This window comes from Myxine glutinosa, chromosome 6, assembly GCF_964187855.1.
Source record: "Myxine glutinosa chromosome 6, kmMyxGlut1.1, whole genome shotgun sequence".
Classification (NCBI taxonomy): Eukaryota; Metazoa; Chordata; class Myxini; order Myxiniformes; family Myxinidae; genus Myxine; species Myxine glutinosa.
The window spans coordinates 96,341,319-96,359,818 of NC_136266.1; the positions used below are offsets into that span (position 1 = coordinate 96,341,319).

The 18,500-nt window shown below is 45.3% G+C and overlaps 1 protein-coding gene across 1 annotated transcript in view; it reads left to right on the forward strand.

Annotated features, from left to right (window-relative positions):
* The window catches only part of MYBBP1A (MYB binding protein 1a), a 44,828-nt gene that overhangs the window by 1,287 nt on the left and 25,041 nt on the right, over positions 1 to 18,500 (forward strand). The window contains exons 2-17 of the mRNA XM_068120568.2: positions 1,716 to 1,811; positions 1,901 to 1,984; positions 2,575 to 2,649; positions 2,784 to 2,891; positions 3,784 to 3,971; positions 4,426 to 4,590; positions 4,944 to 5,061; positions 5,378 to 5,676; positions 5,775 to 5,879; positions 9,715 to 9,840; positions 10,043 to 10,282; positions 11,827 to 11,947; positions 12,984 to 13,086; positions 13,259 to 13,404; positions 15,244 to 15,321; positions 16,727 to 16,921. Coding sequence (XP_067976669.2) covers positions 1,716 to 1,811; positions 1,901 to 1,984; positions 2,575 to 2,649; positions 2,784 to 2,891; positions 3,784 to 3,971; positions 4,426 to 4,590; positions 4,944 to 5,061; positions 5,378 to 5,676; positions 5,775 to 5,879; positions 9,715 to 9,840; positions 10,043 to 10,282; positions 11,827 to 11,947; positions 12,984 to 13,086; positions 13,259 to 13,404; positions 15,244 to 15,321; positions 16,727 to 16,921 — 2,247 coding nt within the window. The remainder of the gene's footprint in view (positions 1 to 1,715; positions 1,812 to 1,900; positions 1,985 to 2,574; positions 2,650 to 2,783; positions 2,892 to 3,783; positions 3,972 to 4,425; positions 4,591 to 4,943; positions 5,062 to 5,377; positions 5,677 to 5,774; positions 5,880 to 9,714; positions 9,841 to 10,042; positions 10,283 to 11,826; positions 11,948 to 12,983; positions 13,087 to 13,258; positions 13,405 to 15,243; positions 15,322 to 16,726; positions 16,922 to 18,500) is intronic.

Genomic DNA, 18,500 nt, shown 5'->3' on the forward strand with positions numbered 1-18,500 from the left:
ATGGACTTATAAATTAAGAAAACTCTGCAGTAAATGAAAGTAAATTTATTTACACAGGTATAATACAATCTATATATATATAACACTGTGTGTGTGTGTGTGTGTGTGTGTGTGTGTGTGTGTGTGTGTGTGTGTGTGTGTGTGTGTGTGTGTGTGTGTGTGTGTGTGTGTGTGTGTGTGTGTGTGTGTGTGTGTGTGTGTGTGTGTGTGATATGTTACCGATAGACTCCTAAACGGAGAGGCTTACGTGCTTGATATTTGACATAGACATGGTCATTGAGCCTGGGACGAACATGGCCGAACTCAAAATATTTGACGATCCATATTTTTTATTCATATTTACCTCAGCGCACGGAATCAACGGAATCGGAGCAGGTGGGCGCTGATTCGCTCAGAGCGATCACGTGATGACCCTATGAACGCTACCCTATGACGCTATGACGCTATGAAAAAAAAAATCGCTATGACGCTATGAACGCTATGAAAAAAAATCGCTCGCTTTGCCAAGGGGCTCGCTCCACCCCCCCCCCCCGTTCCCCTCCCCCACCCGGCAATGCCGGGTACTTCTGCTAGTATATATATATATACAGCATTTTTATCCATTTCGCTCCACATTTATCCATTTCGCTGTATATATATATATATCCACAAAATATATATATACTGTATACAGCATTTTTATCCATTTCGCTCCACATTTATCCATTTCGCTGTATATATATATATATCCACAAAATATATATATACTGTATACAGCATTTTTATCCATTTATCCATTTCGCTCCATTTCAGATGATTTTGAAGGTCCATTTCGGATTTTGAGTCCATTTCGGATTTTAGTGAGACCGTGTTGACCCCAGCTGCTTTAATGAAACAAGCTGAAAGTACTTGCCCGCCATATAGGAAATAGGGACGAAGTAGAAGGAGATGTGGATGAGGGATCCTGGTGTTGTGCAGGTATTCTCAACAAAGGTTCAATGAACATGTTTCCACTCCCATTTTATATACCTTTATTACCTTACCTTGCCTTGCCCCAATTATAGGCTTTGGTCTTTTGACACCTTTCATCCATCTGACGTCATTTAATGATCCTGCCACTCTGGGACGGTTTCTTCAACCGTGCGGTAAACCCTCGTGACTTGCAGGTGACAATTTGAAGCTTCATCGTCAACACCACTTTGGGGGTCGTGACGACCCCGAATATCCACTCCACCCCCGACCTCTGCCCTACAAACGCATGTCAAGTTTGAATCGGCAGTGGACGCACGGAGCGTTAAACAACGTGGGTAATGATCAGCGATGATTGAACTTCCAAAACCTTGGCGTCCATGTGGAAACGTGTCTTGGAGCAGAGCAGGTGTCCACATGCAATGGAAATCGAAACCATAACTGAACATTTGAGGATTAACTCATTCTCAACTAACTCATTCGCTGAGGTATAACTGAATGACGTGAAGTCGGGATCATACGTTGTTGAGCAGTCACGTTCACCAAATGGATTCTCAAGCCTCTGAAACAAAGGTGTTGTATTCGGAATTTGAATTAAGAAATCCAAGGAAATTTCTGTCTCCAAGTCTACGAGTTGTATACATTACTTTTTGATTTTGCATTTTATCCTGTTGGCTATGGCCATTGTATATTGTTCGCTGATCATACGTTGTTTTTGATCTGACTTCTTGCGGTGCTCATTTGGTCACTATTGGTGTCTCCCTCAGGGTGGTGAGATGGATTACACACTCCGCCGCCTCGTGGACGGGCTTGCATGCAAGGGTGGACAGTCACGACCTGGGTTCTCTCTCGCGCTCTCTCAGGTTGAGCTTTTAGGGTCGCTGACCCCCGCAGGCCCACACTGCCTCCTTTCCCCATGACGTGGCACCGACACTGTCTTTGTGACCCTTAGGTAATGCAGACCTTCGAGGAGGTCGGTGCCTGCAAGGTCCTGGCATTGATTCGTGATCGTCTTGACGTAGCACAGGTCAAAAAGGTGGGTCCATATTCGATCGTCTATAGTTTGAGCATTATATAGTTCTGTATACAACCTGGTGTTGGCTTAGCGGTTAGGGTGCCGGCTTGGGATCCGAGGATCCTGGGTTCGAATCCCGGTCGATCGCTGAATTAACACCAGGGGGGTTGACTCAGCCTGTCATCCTTCCGAGGTCGGCAAATTGAGTACCAGCTTGCTGGGATGAATGATCCCGGTGTGTACCCCGGTTTAGAGTAGGTACACCATATCCCTGGCCATTTAAAAAATGGCCTCTAAAGGTGGTACACACCGTATCCCTGCGCATCGTAAGAGCGTGACCAAGGGTTGGCGTCAGGAAGGGCATCCGGCCATAAAAACATTGCCTCAAACAGGGAACCATGATTGTCATGGGACCCGCAAGGCTAACCCCCGCTCTAGCGGGGAAAATGGCCTTAAAACGATCATTCATTCATATTCATACAACCTGCTTAAATAACCCTTTGTACTCCAACTTCTGCCTGCGTTTTATTAGCGGTCTACAGCCGCTTACCATTCCATCTTCCCTTGTGTTATGGTGACAAATTTTTGTCTCGTTCAACCGCTCTGTTCAGAAATTTGCAAAGGATTATGCTCTGGGAAACGTGTTTGGAGTTCTCGCCATGGCTGAGTCGGGTCGCCTCAGAGAGGTACGGGACACTTTGACAATTTGTCCGAAATCGTACTCGGGTTGGTTATTTGTTCCTGCTTTGTTCTGCTGGGTTAAACCCTCCACTGACTGGAGATATTCCATTGCGTTGTGTCTCTCGCAATCCCTTCTTAGGACCCCGAGACCTTGCTTGAAGTCTTGCAGCATCTGCGGTCTTTGGCTCGCCTCCATAAACACCTGCTGGAGCTTGTTTTGAAGAGCATCTGTGAGATTGTGGAAAAGGTCTGGCATTATTGCCCTCGCCAGAGGAGAGGGTATTGCATTTGAGTCCGTTTGTCTGTTTGTCCGCACAGAATAAATATGATTTTCTCTGCAACCGTTGGTCCGATTGACAGGAAATTTTCACCATAGGTGGAACTCCACCTTCATAATTTTAAAATGATAATTATGACGTCGTAGGTCACGTGTTATGGGCGCCAACTTGGAAAAAACGAAAACCTTTGCACCTCTATATCTCGGAAAGTGTTGCATAGAAAAAAATTGAGACCGCTCATTGTAAAGAAATCTCCATGGGGAATAATATCTGTTAATGATGTCATAGGTGCCTCCATTATGACGTCATAATTTCGACAAGTACAAAACTTCATCAGATCAAGATGAAATTTTTAGAGCGTCATCTGCGGATGAATTTATGGAGAGAAAAAAAAAAAGACGTCATCGGTCTTATGGTTCGGCCGCCATATTTGTTTTAACACAAAAGCCTTAAAAAACACGTCCTGGCAAGGGTCTGCAATCTCTGATTTCTCTTTGTTGTTAATTTTGTGCAATACTCTACCACTTTCATTGTGGTGGGGCAGGGGCTGAAAATGCTGAAGCAGTAGCTTGCACATGTATAACACATCGAGCAGGACATTCGGAGATAGCAATGTACTTTCAGTTGAATGAAAAGAGTGTTGGGAGACTGCGGGCAGACAAATCAACACATCATGTGGGATTTGTGAACCCTGACATCCCAGAATCCACTAGTTACAATCTCAGATGTCAAAGCCAAACAGGCCAATTATTTTACACATAAAGAGCTTTGTGGTGTTTATCGGCCGCCTCGTTGTTCCAAACTAGACGTGAAAGCAATTTAAGTTTCCTGAAATACATGACGTCATGGTTTTCCTCACAGCTTCCAGATGGTACCTATGCTACAATTGCAAACGACCTTGCACCAGAGCTTTGCGCTGCCCTCTCAAGCACCGACCACTTGCGCTTGTTCCTCGTGTGTTATGAGAAACTCCCTGGAGGGCCCGGGCTTCAAGAACTTGCTCGTATGCTTGGCGAGTCCAAGTTGATCTGTAAAGCTAATTCTCCCAGGTAAAGGTGGTTGCAAGATTGTGGTTGTTTGGTTGGGGTGTTGAGAGGGAGGCTGTCAGAGAGTTAGAAGGAAGAAACTGTTGCTTTGAGATATTAACACCAACAACCTGCACTGTGACAACTATGCTGTCTTACCTGTTACTCTCGCCACAATTATTTTCCACTATGTGGTGTGTGAGAAGCCCTTCCTGGTAGTTTGTTGATAATAGCAAGTTTCACTGATTGCTTGTTACCTACTGCAGTTTCCCTTTTTACGCACATCGTCCCTTCGCGCATGGTATGCTGAGTAAACAGCGACCTCAAATCGACCTCTGTTTTGTTGAGGTGCTCTTGGCATGCTTTGTTGGTGTATCTAAATCCATGTAAACTCTTGATATTTTAAAACCGTAAGCATGATCACCCGTGTTCCCTGGAGAAATGCATTAGGAGAACCGCTTGTCGTTCTGCGTGTAAGGCTGGTGGAGGTGTTGCGGAAGTCTGCGATGAATGCACCGAGAAGTGAGAGCCTCCTTCCCTGCTGCTCCGGTTTGCTGCGTGTCGCGATTCGTGAGGAGGCTTTTGGTCTATTCTGGCAAGAAGTTGTCGAGGTGCTTTTTCAAAATGGGTCTTCACCTTGCCTGTAAGAACTTTTTTTTTATTGTAATTACCTTTCACACACTTGCTCAATGCCAAAGTGCCAAGATTGAAAACTTACTATTGTTCAAGATTTGGGGTTGGGTTTGGGAGGGGGCTAGGGGATCGAAGCCTTGGGATTATTGGAGAAGTTCCATGACTGATTTGAAATTCTAAAAGTTATAATGTTGGGTCCTTGGGGGTACTATATCAGGGGGTTGGTGAGGAGGGAGAATAAAAAGGCATGTGTGTGTATTTTGCATGATGGGCATTAATTTATTTAAAGTATGTTATTGTGACTAATTCCCCACTCACCCTTGCTTTCCAAAATCCCCCATTTCCCCTCCCACAACTTCCCAGGATGCTGTGCTTGCACATGTTGGCCAAAGCTTTGCCTTTACTTGGTCTCCCTGAGCTGCAGCTGGTGCTGGCAAGCCCAATCATGAAGGCCTATGGGCAGCACAGAATGGGCAGGAAGGTATGTTTATTTGCTGTCTGGCCAGGCCTGCTGTTTCGGGAGCTGATTTGGGCAGCATTTTTGTAGCTTTTTTTCAGGGTGCCGGTGATAACTTGCCTACTCTTTGCCAGAAGCACCGTGGAGGTCATTGACATCCACCAGCTCCTGCTGGCAGATTCTTTGTTTATTTATTCACTAAATTGTTGACAAACTTTCACCACTCGTCTTATTCGATCAAATGCATGTCAAAGGTTTCATTTCAGTAACGCGATGCCCACAGGTTGTCACTATCTGTAAAAGGACCATTTATTTGTCTGCCGCTGTTTTTGATTTTTAGCGTGACAAGCCAAACTCATTTGACTTCCCTGTGGAGATGGACCTGGCCTTTTCATCTTTGCTCGCGTCACCTGAAGCCTTGACACCGTGCCTTGTCACTGCTCTCATAGGCTTCAGCCGCCTATCTAGTCTTGGCCGTCCAGCCGTTCCTCCGAGCTGGCCGCCTCTACGCCACCTGCCCTCACGAGCCTTACCGGGTTATCTCCAGTGGCTTGAGCAAACTTTTGTGAGACCAGACATGAGCTCCCTCATTGACTATTCGGATGGGCAGAAGCGACCAAAAGAGGATTCTCCTGACAGGTGTGCTGCGCTAAAGATGACGGTATAAACCTGTAACGCAGACTTGAAACTCCAACTATATCACTACACTTACCCTATCTTGTTACTGTGGATTGCAGTAAATATGTGTCGCACCTCCGTTGTTGGGTCGTGGAACGACTGGTGGCGCTGGTTGACACCCCATCTGCACAGGCCAGCGATGATTTGTTGGAGAGAATTGCCAGGTGTGACAAAGTGTTGCTTTGCTGTTGTTTTTGGAAATGGAAAGTTAAAATGGTCTTTCCTTTTATCCTGTCCCCTTTTTCTCTCCATCTGTAGAATCTCCTTTGTTCATTCTTTTCTTTAATTAGTCTGTGGGCCAAAGTGCTAAGGCCCAACTGGTACCACCTGAGGTGCAAATTCTAGTTAAATTGTTTTTGAAGAGGTACATGCCACATTAAATATTGCATGCCACACATTGGTAACAGTACAGGTGTCAGTGAACACTCTCTTTTTGAAGTACAGGCCAGGGGAAGGGAGTCTCCCAAACAAGAAACTACGGTCGAGAAAGATTCTCGCTGGAAATGGGGAAATTGCAACACACAGTATACAACAACAACAACAACAACATGCATTTTAAGGCCATTGTCCCTGCGAGAGCGGGGGTTAGCCTTGCAGGCCCCATTACGATCTTCTCCATTTTGCCCTATTTTCTGCATCTCTCCTTGTTAACCCCCTTGCCCGCATTTCTTCTTCCACCATCTTTAGCCAAGTCTTTCTCGGTCTTCTCCATCCTATACTTCCTTCTACATTCATTTCCATCACTCTTCTCAACCAGTCACTTTCATCCTTCCTCAACACATGACCAAACCATCTCAACCTGTTCCTCTTCACAGCATCAATCACAGGCTCTATTCCCATCATCTTTCGCAATTCATCATTTGTCTTCCTCTCTCTCAACGATACTCCGCACATCCACCGAACCATTCGCATTTCCACCCTTTCCAGCCTTCGTTGCTGCTCTATGTTCATTACCCATGTCTCGCTCCCATAAATCATAACACTTCTCACACATACAGCATACACCTTTCCCTTCAGCTTCAACGACACTCTCCTCCTCATCAGCACGCCACTCAGTTCCCGAAACCTCTTCCATGCACATCTCACTCTTGCAACCGTTGCCGAGTCTGATCCACCTTCTCCATTCAGCATGTCTCCGAGGTAGCAAAATGTTTTCACACCTTCCAGCTTCACGCCGTCTCCAAGATCCAACTCAACATTTCCTCCATCTGCAGCTCCCTCTGTGCACACCTTGCATTTGAATGTAGCTGCCACACTGGTTAATGACCCTCTCAGACCACTACATTTTTGATGAACCCACTCAGCACACATTGTACATTGAATGGAGTTCACTCCGACACCCTTCCTGCACACAGCACATGGCCACTTCCCAGTTCTTTCCACCTCACCACATGCTTTACCACTTGCCATCACCTTCGTCTTTCCTATATTCACATTCAGACCTTTTGTCTCCATACATTCCTTCCACTTGTTCATCTTTTCCTTCAGTCCATCCATACTTTCTGCAATCAACACCAGATCATCTGCATTCAACAACTCCCACGGTAAACCCTCCTTTACGTTCTGAGCCAGCACTTCCATCACAGCTACAAATAGTAGTGGACTTAGTACCGACCCCTGATGCACTCCCACCTTCACCTCAAACTCACCACTGTTCCTTCGTCCTTACAGCTGTGCGCGCTCTTTTGTACATTGCCATCACTACTCTGATCAACCATTCCTCCACTCCGAACTTCCTCAATGCCCATGTCAATACTTCGCGTGGAACCCTATCGACTGCTTTCTCCAGATCAACAAACCCAAGAAACAACTTCTTCCTCTTCTCCATGTACTTCTCCTGCAACTGCCTCACAATAAAGAGCGCGTCTGTCGTTCCTCTTCCTGGCATAAATCCAAACTGCATTTCGTCGATCTTCACCTTCTTCCTTATCCTCCTCTCCAACACCCTTTCCAATACCTTCATTCCATGCTCCAATAACTTTATCGCTCGGTACGAGCCACACTCTAGAGGGTCACCTTTCCCCTTGTATAGAGGGACGAGGGTACTCAGTTCCCAATCCACTGGAATGCGGCCTTCTTTCACCACCAGATTACAGATCTCTGTCATTCTCTTCACACCCCAACTTCCTGCTGCCTTCAACATATCTCCCACAACTCCCGTCGGCCCTCCCGCTTTTCTACTCTTCATTGCTTTTATCGCTTCCTCAACTTCCTTCTCAGTTATCTTCTCTGCCGGTCCGAAAACTGGGTTACTCTCTATGTTGCCATCCCATTCATTCTCTGTGTTCAACAGCATTTCCATATATCTTTTCCATCTTCCTTTAATGCCACCTGGGTCCACAACGATTTGTCCCACTTCATCCTTCAAGCAACTCACCCCCATCACATCACACCTCTCTTTCGCTATCTGCTTTGCAATCCTGAATACCGCTCTCTGACCCTCTTCCGAATCCAAGCTTTGTCCGAACATTTTCCTACATGCCTCCTGCGCCTTTGCTGCCTCTTTCTTTGCAGCCTTCTTGGCTGCCTTATAACTTTCATGCTCTGCTTTTTCTGCTCCCGTACCCTTCGCCTTCTGCCCCTCCTTGAACTTCTTCCTCTTCTCGTCAATCCTCTTTCCAACTTCCTCATCCCACCACCATGTTTCCGAGTGCCTCGGTGGTCCTTTTGTCCATCCACATACCTCACCAACGGCTCCCAACAGACTAGCTTTCATTGACATCCAACCACGTTCAAGCTCAACCACATCATCCTCTACCCTACTCAGCCTCTCTTTTAATGCCTCCCTTACTGTCACCTCTTTCAATCTCCACACCTTCATTCTCGGTTGGTACTTCACCCGCCGAGCTCTCCTCGCACCTTTCACCCTTATGTCGCAGACAACCAAGTGGTGCTGTGAAACAGCCTCCTCCCCCGGGATCACCTTTGTGTCCCGGAGGTGCCCCCTATCTCGCCTACGCACCATCAGGTAGTCAACGGTTGTCGTCGACCCACCTGACATGTATGTAACAAGCTTATTATCCTCTTTCTGGAACTGAGTATTACAAATCAACAAATCAGCTCCATCGGCAAACTCCAAAATCCTTTCACCTTCTCCATTTCTCACACCATATCCGTAACCCCCATGAACTCCCTCAAAACCATCCATACTCCTTCCCACATGTCCGTTTAGGTCTCCTCCTACCACAACAACTTCCTCATCTTTCACGTTTTCCATCAGCTTCTCTATCGCACACCAGAACTTGTCCTTCTCTTCATCACTCCGACCAACCTGCAGAGCATATCCTGAGATGATGTTCACCAAGAGCTTTCCAATCATCATTTTCACCATCATCAACCTTTCACTCACTCTCGTCACACTCACCACACTGTCTTCAAACTCCTCAGAAAACAGGACACCAACACCATTCATGCCCTCCGGGTACCCTTGCCACACAAACCTGTATTTCTGTCCCTGCCTACCCTTCACCATTCTCACACCACTTCCCTTCCTTCTCGTCTCTTGCACACAACATATGTCCACTCTTCTTCTGACCAATACTTCCACCACTTCTCCTGATCTCCCTGTCATTGTCCCTACATTCCATGTCCCAAACCTCAGAAACCGATCTCCACTTCGGGCTGTACCCTGCCCATATGTCGTTGTAATTGTCATGCTTCTCGTTTTGAGGCAATGTTTTTATGGCCGGATGCCCTTCCTGACGCCAACCCTCTTAGTCGCCTCTTATGACACGCAGGGATACGGTGTACCTATTCTAACCAGGGGACACACCGGGAAAATTGCAACACACAGTAATGCAATATTATTGGCAAAAATGAGTTTGAATGAGCCAATTATCATATTTCACAACAATTAGAATGCTTACAAGTATTTCGCATCGAATGTACAAATGCTGTTGCACCCCGTTTGTCCTTCCCTACTCATTAAGAGGAGAAGGAAACCCCGACTTTTTCTAAGTTGATACTTTGACTTGTTTTTTTTTTCCCCTCTGTTCTCAGGTTCGTGCTATTCCATGCATTTTTTAATGCTAAACAAGCCGATGAGAGTAAACCGGAAATGTCATCCCTGCCGAAACCTCGGCTGGACCAGTTCACCCGGAAGTCAGCTACTACTGCTTTTTACAGGTTGGACCTGCAAACTCTCCATGTCACGCCAAACATTTCAACTCTCCATGCATTTCCTAAATAGCTGTGCTGTGTTTTGGTAATGTTTTATGATCATGTGCATTTTTGTCAAACCTTTGCGTAATCTTCACTTGATTATAAAAAAAACAATTTTTTTAGTTGTTGTTGTTAATCCCCTCCTCCCCTACCCCTCCTTTTGCAGTCTTCTTTATCATTTGAACAGTTCTCGGCCTGTTTTGAGCAAAATAACGGACCTTGCAGAGGAATCCATGGAAGAGAAACTCGAGACCAACCCTGTACCTCGTGGACAGCCAGGCGTACGGAGGGATGGGGACTTATGGGTGCTGGCTATTGCACGCTATGCCGACTCATTACTCGCTGCCTCCTCATCGGTGGATTTGGCACGAAAGCTAAGCAAGGAGGAAATGGAGGCATGGACGAGGTGATGTGCGGATGACTATGCAGTGCAAATGAAAGTTCTTTGAATCTATTTGAATCTATTCTTGGATGCATTGCAAATTGATGCTCTTTTTTGTTTGTTTTGTATACAAAGTCGAGTCTCGTGGAGGAACTGGAACATAGAACAATTCAGGATGTAACAGAACAAAAACAACAGAAAGAAGGGGGTGGTGGGAACACACCAACACCAGGGTTTACGGACAGAATGGAGGAAGATTTGGAGACATAAGGGATATGTGGAAGAATGAAAGGTAGGGAGGACGCACTGGGTGGACAAAATAGGCACAGCCGCAAACTCATAGAAAGGAAAAATTGAAAATTTGGAATGGGGTGGTCTTGGGAGGGTTAACGGGGGTAGAAAAGTTCAAGGTTTTGGATGATCTGAGAAGGTGGTGAACAGCTGTGTTGAAGACATGGAGGGAAAAATGAGATTGAAAATGTACGTGGAATTTGGTTGCACAGGTGGGAAAAAAGAGGAACAAATGAGTGTAGATGAGCAGCGATTCTGGATTTAGGTCGTTTTAACTACAAGGCGGTTGCTGACAGACCTTGTGCGTCCTGCAGAGACATGGGGGGGGGGGGGGGGGGGGAGGAAGAGCATGGAAAGAGCAGAGGGTGTAAGACCAGAAAGGAGTTTGTAGAAGACAGAGCAACCACCAACCTGTCTGCGATGGGAAAGTGATCGGCCCATAGACTCAGCTTCACCACGGAAGATTCCAATGATCTTGGAGGCCTTGGTTTCCATGGCGTCAAGCTGAGCAAGGTGTGAGGCTGGGGAGCCAGTCCAGAAGGGAGTGCACTCTTCTGTCAAGCTGAGTACGAAGGCCTTGTAGGTGGATAATGGTTCAGGTATGATAAAGAAGGACTTCGCACAATGGTGGGTGCCCAGTCGGCGACCAACTTAGAAATATGGTTTGCGCAAGAAAGATCATGGCTGATAGTGAGACCCAGGAGTTTGAGTGACTGAACTTCTTCAAGAGGATCATTAATAAAGTAGATGGGGGTGGGGGAGTTTATCAGACGGTCCTTTCATAGAGATAGTGAGAGTGTGAGATTTGTTGGGATTGAAAGACATATTCAAAGTGTTGGACCAGCTCGTTATTCTATCAAGGTCTGAAGAGAGGAAAGAGGATGCAGCCTGCTTGTCCATCTGAAGGATGTCATGGCAGAGGGTGGAGTCGTCAGCAAATAGATAAAGGATTTTCCCAGAGAGTCAGAGAGATTATTTATAAAGATTAGAAATAGGACTGGTCCCAGAAGACCGCCTTGGGGGGACTCCAGTCTTGACAGGGACAGGAGATGAGAGGATTCTGTTGAGTGCCGCGTGTTGGTTACAAGAGTAGAGGAAGTCAGTAATGCATGTGTGGAGTTTGCCTTGGATGTCATAAGATGTCATTTGCTAACAACTCGTCATTGATGGAGATTATCTTACCCACCTGGTTTGATCTTTGTGTACATATTGTGCCTTTTTTTTTTCTTTTTTCTCTCTCTCCATGCTCCTTGCGTTCCCTTTCTGAAACCGCACAGGACGCTGCATGCTGTGGAGAAGCTGAACAAAAGGACGACGAAGTCCCACACTACATCGGAGGCCATGCAGTCAACGACCTTCCAGCTATTGCTCATCTCGGTCTCTCTGCAGCTGTTCTCGGTGAAATACACACTCAAGTGTTTTTGTATTTGTTTGTAAAGTAACATTGCAAAACTACAACGGCACTCGGTGGGGCGCATACCACCGCCATGCTGAACTAGTTTACATTTTGTCTCCCACTGATAGGCCGGATCTGGATTCGGACCTGAACCAAAATGTAATCGGCTTGTTCTTGTCACTTGCCCAACTCATCCGACAAGTTTTGTCATAACTTGACCACAACGTTTTGAAATATCATGCTTTATATCGTTGTGGCCCTATCTCTCAAAGGTGAAGAAGCACTTAGAAAATTGAAAAATTATTCTATCCCAATCTGGCTCAGATCTTCACCAAAATCGAATCATTTCGTCCTCGTCACGCAACCAACCAGTCCACCAAATTTCGTCCGAATCTGTCCATAACTTTTTAAGATATTCTGCTAACAGACAGACGGGGTTAAAAAAAAGAAGCTCTGTCTACTTCGGTGGCGGAGGTAACATAGTCGCATTGCTGCACCAGGCATGACGTCATACAGGTCGTTTGTGGGATCAAGTCTTTTGGCTCACACCTTTGAAAAGTACATATTAAAAGGTGGGAATTCGTGACTTTACACTGAGAGATGGATCACGTATGTTACACAAATGAATCAGACTGAGGAAGTGATGGTCATGTTGGGGTTGTATCAACTTCTTTGCACTTGTACATGGTGACAGTGTAGTTGGTAGCAATCTTCAACTGTCTTGACCCTTCTTTCATGTAGCGGGGTATCTCAAACCCCTTTTGCATTTTACTAACCTCGTTCAAAGCCGCACTAACGGGGGGTTAAGTGAGCGAAACAAAGATAACTCTGACTCGGATAGATTCTTCAGGCTGCAACTGTTGTAATTCTGTCAATTGGTACAGGAAGTTAAACAGCCATGTTTGTCATTGGGCTCTTTGTGGTGTCACCATGTTTGGTTGATAAGTATGATTGGATGGTTTTCAAAAATAAATCCAACTCTGTATGCTTTGCATTTGGATAAAGGTTTTGATTGGAGTGTAACCTTTGGGTGAGCAGGCAGGTGAAGAGGATTCTCTGTCGGCCTTGGAAGATCTTCACACTTGTGTGACGAAAGCACTGTCTAACAAAGACAAGCGTTCAAAGGCTCCTGAAGATTCTGGTATGGTACATTATATTTGCTTGCACTGGGAAGGGGTTTGGAGGAGGGATGGGAATCTGTTTGCATTTTGATAACACATGATTTGTATACCGCCCCTTGTACTTCCTGTTTCTGGGCCTGCTCCGATTAAGGGATGCTTTCTGACCCCTCACCGCCCACAATGTCCTTGCAGATGCTCCCAACTGGGTATGCGTGGTCGTGGAGGTGCTGCTTTCTCTCGTAGCGAAATGCAGTCGCCTTCTGCGGAACGTGTGCTTGGCGGTGTTTGCACGAATCTGCCCCTACCTCACCCTGGAGGCCCTGCAGCCTGTGCTCAATGTAAGTGCTGCAATTACAGACTCTTTATCCTCTGTTCAATAGTCATTTTGAATCCTGAGGTCGATTTTCCTTACACAGTCTTATTTGGAGTATGGGAACGCTACTTAATGAAGCTACATCGTACAGACGGCTAGAATGTTGCCCCTCTCCCCCCCCCCCCCCCCCTTTAAAAACAGAGGCCTAGCAGTGGGGAACTCCACTGATCTCTCAGAATGCTCCCTTTCCGTTGCAATCAACGCTCTGCCTGGAAATGCATCAGACCTGTGCTGTGCTGCTGCTGTGCATCAGACCTGGAAATGTGTAGAATGCTCTGAATATAGTTCATTACCTTTCCAAGCTACTTGGAACTGTGACCCCCTCCACGATGTGCAATTTTGGCTTATGGCCTCAAAATCTTTGTCAGCGGTATGTATCTCGAGGCTGGGGAGAGTCAGGACATGAGACATATTTGACATAAATAAGCAATTTATGTATATGTGGAACATTTCACGCAGACATGGCCGACCCCTCCTCCCCCTCCCCCCCTTTCCTCCTTCACAAACTCATAATAATAATAATAATAATAATTCATTTATTTTGTATAGCGCTTTTCAAGAAGCTCAAAGGCGCTTTGACAGAGTGAACATAATGCATAACAATACATGAAAACAACAATTGCAAAAAGACAAGAATCAATAGGGAAATATTTAAAGCAAAAGGAGGGAGAAGGAGAAGGAGAAGAGATAGTCAGGGGTTAAATGCTGTGGGCATGGTTAATATCCCCATCCCACTCACAAGTACCCCTTCTGAATTTGATTTGCACTCTGCCCCAATCTATTTCAAGCTAGGGGTCTGTTATGATTGCTTTTTTATTGTCCTTTTTTCGGGACAGGTAGGGTAAGATAGTGGAGGTGGGACATTCCAGACATTACATACATTACACACATCAAACCCACCAACTAATTATTGTTGAAGTGGTAGGGGAGAGGGGGAAGGGCAGGGGGGGGGAGGGGGAGGGAAAGAGGATGGGGGGAAAAGCGAGGGGGGGTGGGGGGAATGGGAGGGGAGGGGGGAGGCAGGAGAGGAAGGGGAGTGGCTCACGTTTCTGAATGAATGTGGCTCACATTTCTGAGTTAAGTGTGATGACGATCAGGAAGAAGAAGAAGCCGTACTACCAAATTCGTACACTTCCGGAATTGTTCGATTTATTTGTATTCAAATGTCTGGTAATTGTTTTGTATTTATTTATGCAAATGTGTACTTGTATATAACTGACATTAATTTTAAAAGGCTTCGGCACTATCGAGGATGTTTTTATTTTTTTTATTTTTTTTATTGTTTGCCTAAAACACTCCCAGGCGCTCACTGATGAACCTCTGACAGTTTGATGAAGATCCGTTCAGCCATCTCTGAATAAAACGCAGACACACAAAAACTGGACACACACACAGCGAACTCGCGTTTATATATATATATAGATTGTGACATCTTGAATTATAAAGCATATTTTGGGAATTATCAAAAGGTCTTTTATTTTTATGCAAAAGACTTGAAATGTCGTAGGAATGCTAATGAGGTATTTTGCGCAAGTGCTGTGTGTGTGTTTGCATTAAGTCGCTTCTGCTCGACAGGCACTTTGCACCTGTCGTTGCTCGTGTGGAATCTGTAATTCAAATAGTCTTTTTCACATTATATTCGGCATTTAAATATATTCGGCATCGGCTAACCCCCGCTCTAGCAGGGAAAATGGCCTTTAAAATGCATGTTGTTGTTGTTGTATTTAAATAAAAGAGTGGCAATTTCTAAATGCTTAACCATAACTGTTCTATTCCTTTTTTCCTGTGTTGATTGATTTTCTAGGTGCTTGACCCTGACAAAGCTAGTGAGGAAGATCCTGCTGTCCTGGTGATGGAAGATGCTGAGAACGCAGAAAACGACGTATGTTGTGTATTTTATTTCTTTTCATGTTTTACGAGATTATGGTCGAGGATTAAATCTTGCAAATCCATTTTTTTCTTTTGTTTAGCACATTGTTATGGGTGATGGGGATGAGGACCAGAGTCCTCAACGTCACTCCCGACTAAGTGTGTTACGGGGTGATTAATCTCAGCGACCCTAGGTCCTATTCCCAGCCCGCCAGGCCGAGGCCCGCAAGCTTGCAGAGCGGTTTTTGGAAGCTTGAACTTTTGGTTTAATGCAAGGAGTAGAGGCTCTAGAGTCTAGACTGCCACACTGGCGGCTCAGGGGAGCTTGCAACCCGATCCGAAAAATGTCAATGAAACAAAATGAAATGCAATCAATTTACTTCAAAGAATGCAAAACGATACAATAAGCAAATCATACAAGTATGACGTCGGACTTAATTCATTAATAATGACAGACTGAAGAAACAATTAACAAAGTCCACATACAACCGATACGAAAGGCCGACACAACATCACACACACGGACCCACTATCTAACCCAGGTAAAGGGAAGGGAAGGGAAGGGAAGCAAATAAAAAAAACAATATTTGCAAGGAATTCAAATGAAACGGGATATGAGGATGGGAATAGAATGGGGTTCAGGCCTGTTTGAAGGGCTGTTTCATCGATGCTCGTCAGAGCAGGGCTTGGCGAGAACAAACGTGAATGGACCAGTCATCACGCTCTGCGATTCCTTTCTCGTTTGATCCTTTTCCTTTTGTCAACCTCTTTCATGCAACATAGCAAATCCCTCAGCTCAGGAAGTTCAGAGGTCGACTGATTCATATAGCGCATGCCGAACCCGTCCACAGCATGAAGCATATAACATTTTTCACAGAGACCCAAAGAAGCGCCTTTTTCCACAGAATACGCTCTTTTCCTTTTTTTCCACCTGCTTCATGCACACTGAATCCTTCAGAAAGTTCATCGAGATCGTGTCTCTCACACCAACATGCTCAATGAAGCCGTTCACACCACGATTAAGGGTCCTCTTTTACCGCACCGCCAATAGACGCTCTTCTTCTTCCTCCTACCAATTTCCCGCCCTTTCTTCCTTAAAAGAAAAAGGGTTGAATCGCTTCCAAAGCTGTTTTATGCACCACCACCAACAGTAAAATCACATTGCGTAAAGGGAGTGGATATGGGGCAAACGTTAAGAAAAAGGGAAAAAAAAAGAAAAAAAAAAGTAAAGGTCCTATTCGGGGATCCACAGCTGAACTGGCATTTCTATGCAATACACCCGAAACGACACGACTCCTAAATGATTGACTCCCACAAACGTAACAACATCATCCATGTGCTTCATGTATGCGGAACATGTAAATGTGCCATTTTAAGTGGAGTGTGTACATTGTCCTGAAGATATCTATCGTTCTCAGGAGTTGGAGAGTGAGAGCGAGGGCGAAGAAAGTGAAGAATGTGATGTAGAGGGAGAGAATGTAAATGGTGACGACGATGACAACGATGAGGATGAGGATGATGATGATGATGATGTCGACGATGACGATGATGAAGTAGTGGATGAGCAATTGAAGTTGAATTTGATGCGGGTGTTGAAAGCAGGAAATGCTTTGGTGAGTACAAGATGTTAGCATAATTTGTGATTTTTTTTTTTAGCACAGATGCATGATCTTCTTCTCTCATTTGCAAATGCGTTTCAATGCTGTAGATTGTGCAGAGTGAACGAAGGGTATTTTTGCATTTACTTGTTGGTGTTGTTGTTTTCAGTGTCCAAGTGGTACCGACACTGCACTGGCATCTCAGAGGTTGTGGGTTCAAATCTGGCGAAGGCAAAAGTATTAAGGAGCTGGATTTTCATTTGGTTGATTTGTGTAAAACCCCATCTGGCGTACTAATGACGTTTAGGGAGGATGTTGTCTGCCCCGCCTGCCGGATCTGAATATAAATGTGGTTTGGTTTTTGATGCCCTTGAGGCAGATTGGGATAGGCACGAAGGTATTGCTTTAGAAACTTAACCCACCAAACATGACCCACTCAACTGAATAAGAGAGGGGGTTGGGGTGGGGTTATATTTACTTCCTTATCCAATTAAACTAGTGTGGTACATATAGATGGAAGTTTTCCGTCTGGGCGACAGAGAAAAATTTGAGACTGAATAAAACAAGACTGAAAGTCTAACAGCGACGTAGCCGGGCTTTTTGATACCTTAGTTGAAAAGGATAGATAGTATGCCCTAGTTGGAGATACCAGTTAGCAAATGATGTAAGTATTAAATTATTTTGAAGTACTTTAAGTCTTTAAGCTGTCTGTCACCATGGAAGTGAAGAGATTGCATTGAGACACTGGTTTATTCTATATGTTGGTCAGTTAGTCAACACTATCAAAGTGACCTCAGCACCATCCTGGCACACACCACTGTGTGTTACAGAATGAGATGTTTTACGGTGGCCGGAGTGCAAATCCTGCCACCAACCTCCTTGAGAGAGGACCTAGTGAGTTGGTACTCATTTTGCCGACCTCAGAAGGATGACAGGCTGAGTCAACCGCACCTGGTGTTAATTCAACAGCTGACTGGGATTCAAACTCAGGACCCGAAGGATCCCAAACCCTCCACCCGAACCGTTAAGCCAACACCAGGCTTAGGGTGATTGGAGGCAGTCATGAGAAATGCTTCAATGTTTGAAGAACCCTTAATCAAAGTTTTAATTATATACTAGCCGAAACCCGTGGAACATCCACGGAAGGGAGGATGTGGTGTATGGATAGAGTGTACCATTATGGATGGCATAGGGGATTTGCTTGTCCGAGTAAGAGTTAGGAAGAAATGAGAATGAAGAGTGCATATATGAACAACGATCGCCGACACCGGCACAAATGCATGCTCTGGATTGTCCACTCAGTGGTCGGCTTGCTTTCGCCTTCGCCTGTCCAATCAGCGGACGGCTTGCTTCGCCTTCGCCCAGCAGACGCCAATACGATGGCGTCGTATCGGCAGTTAATCGGATGCTTTTGGGCCCCAACGTCGGTTCATTCAGATTTTTCGAGTATGGCTGTACGTGATAAACAAAGAGCGAGGTTCGTAGATCGTAAATCCATTAGTGCCGTGGGCATCGGGTCACTGGGTGCGGCGTAAAAGGGATAACAAAGTCGAGTCCTTACGCTATTATTATATAGATGATTTGGGGGGTATGC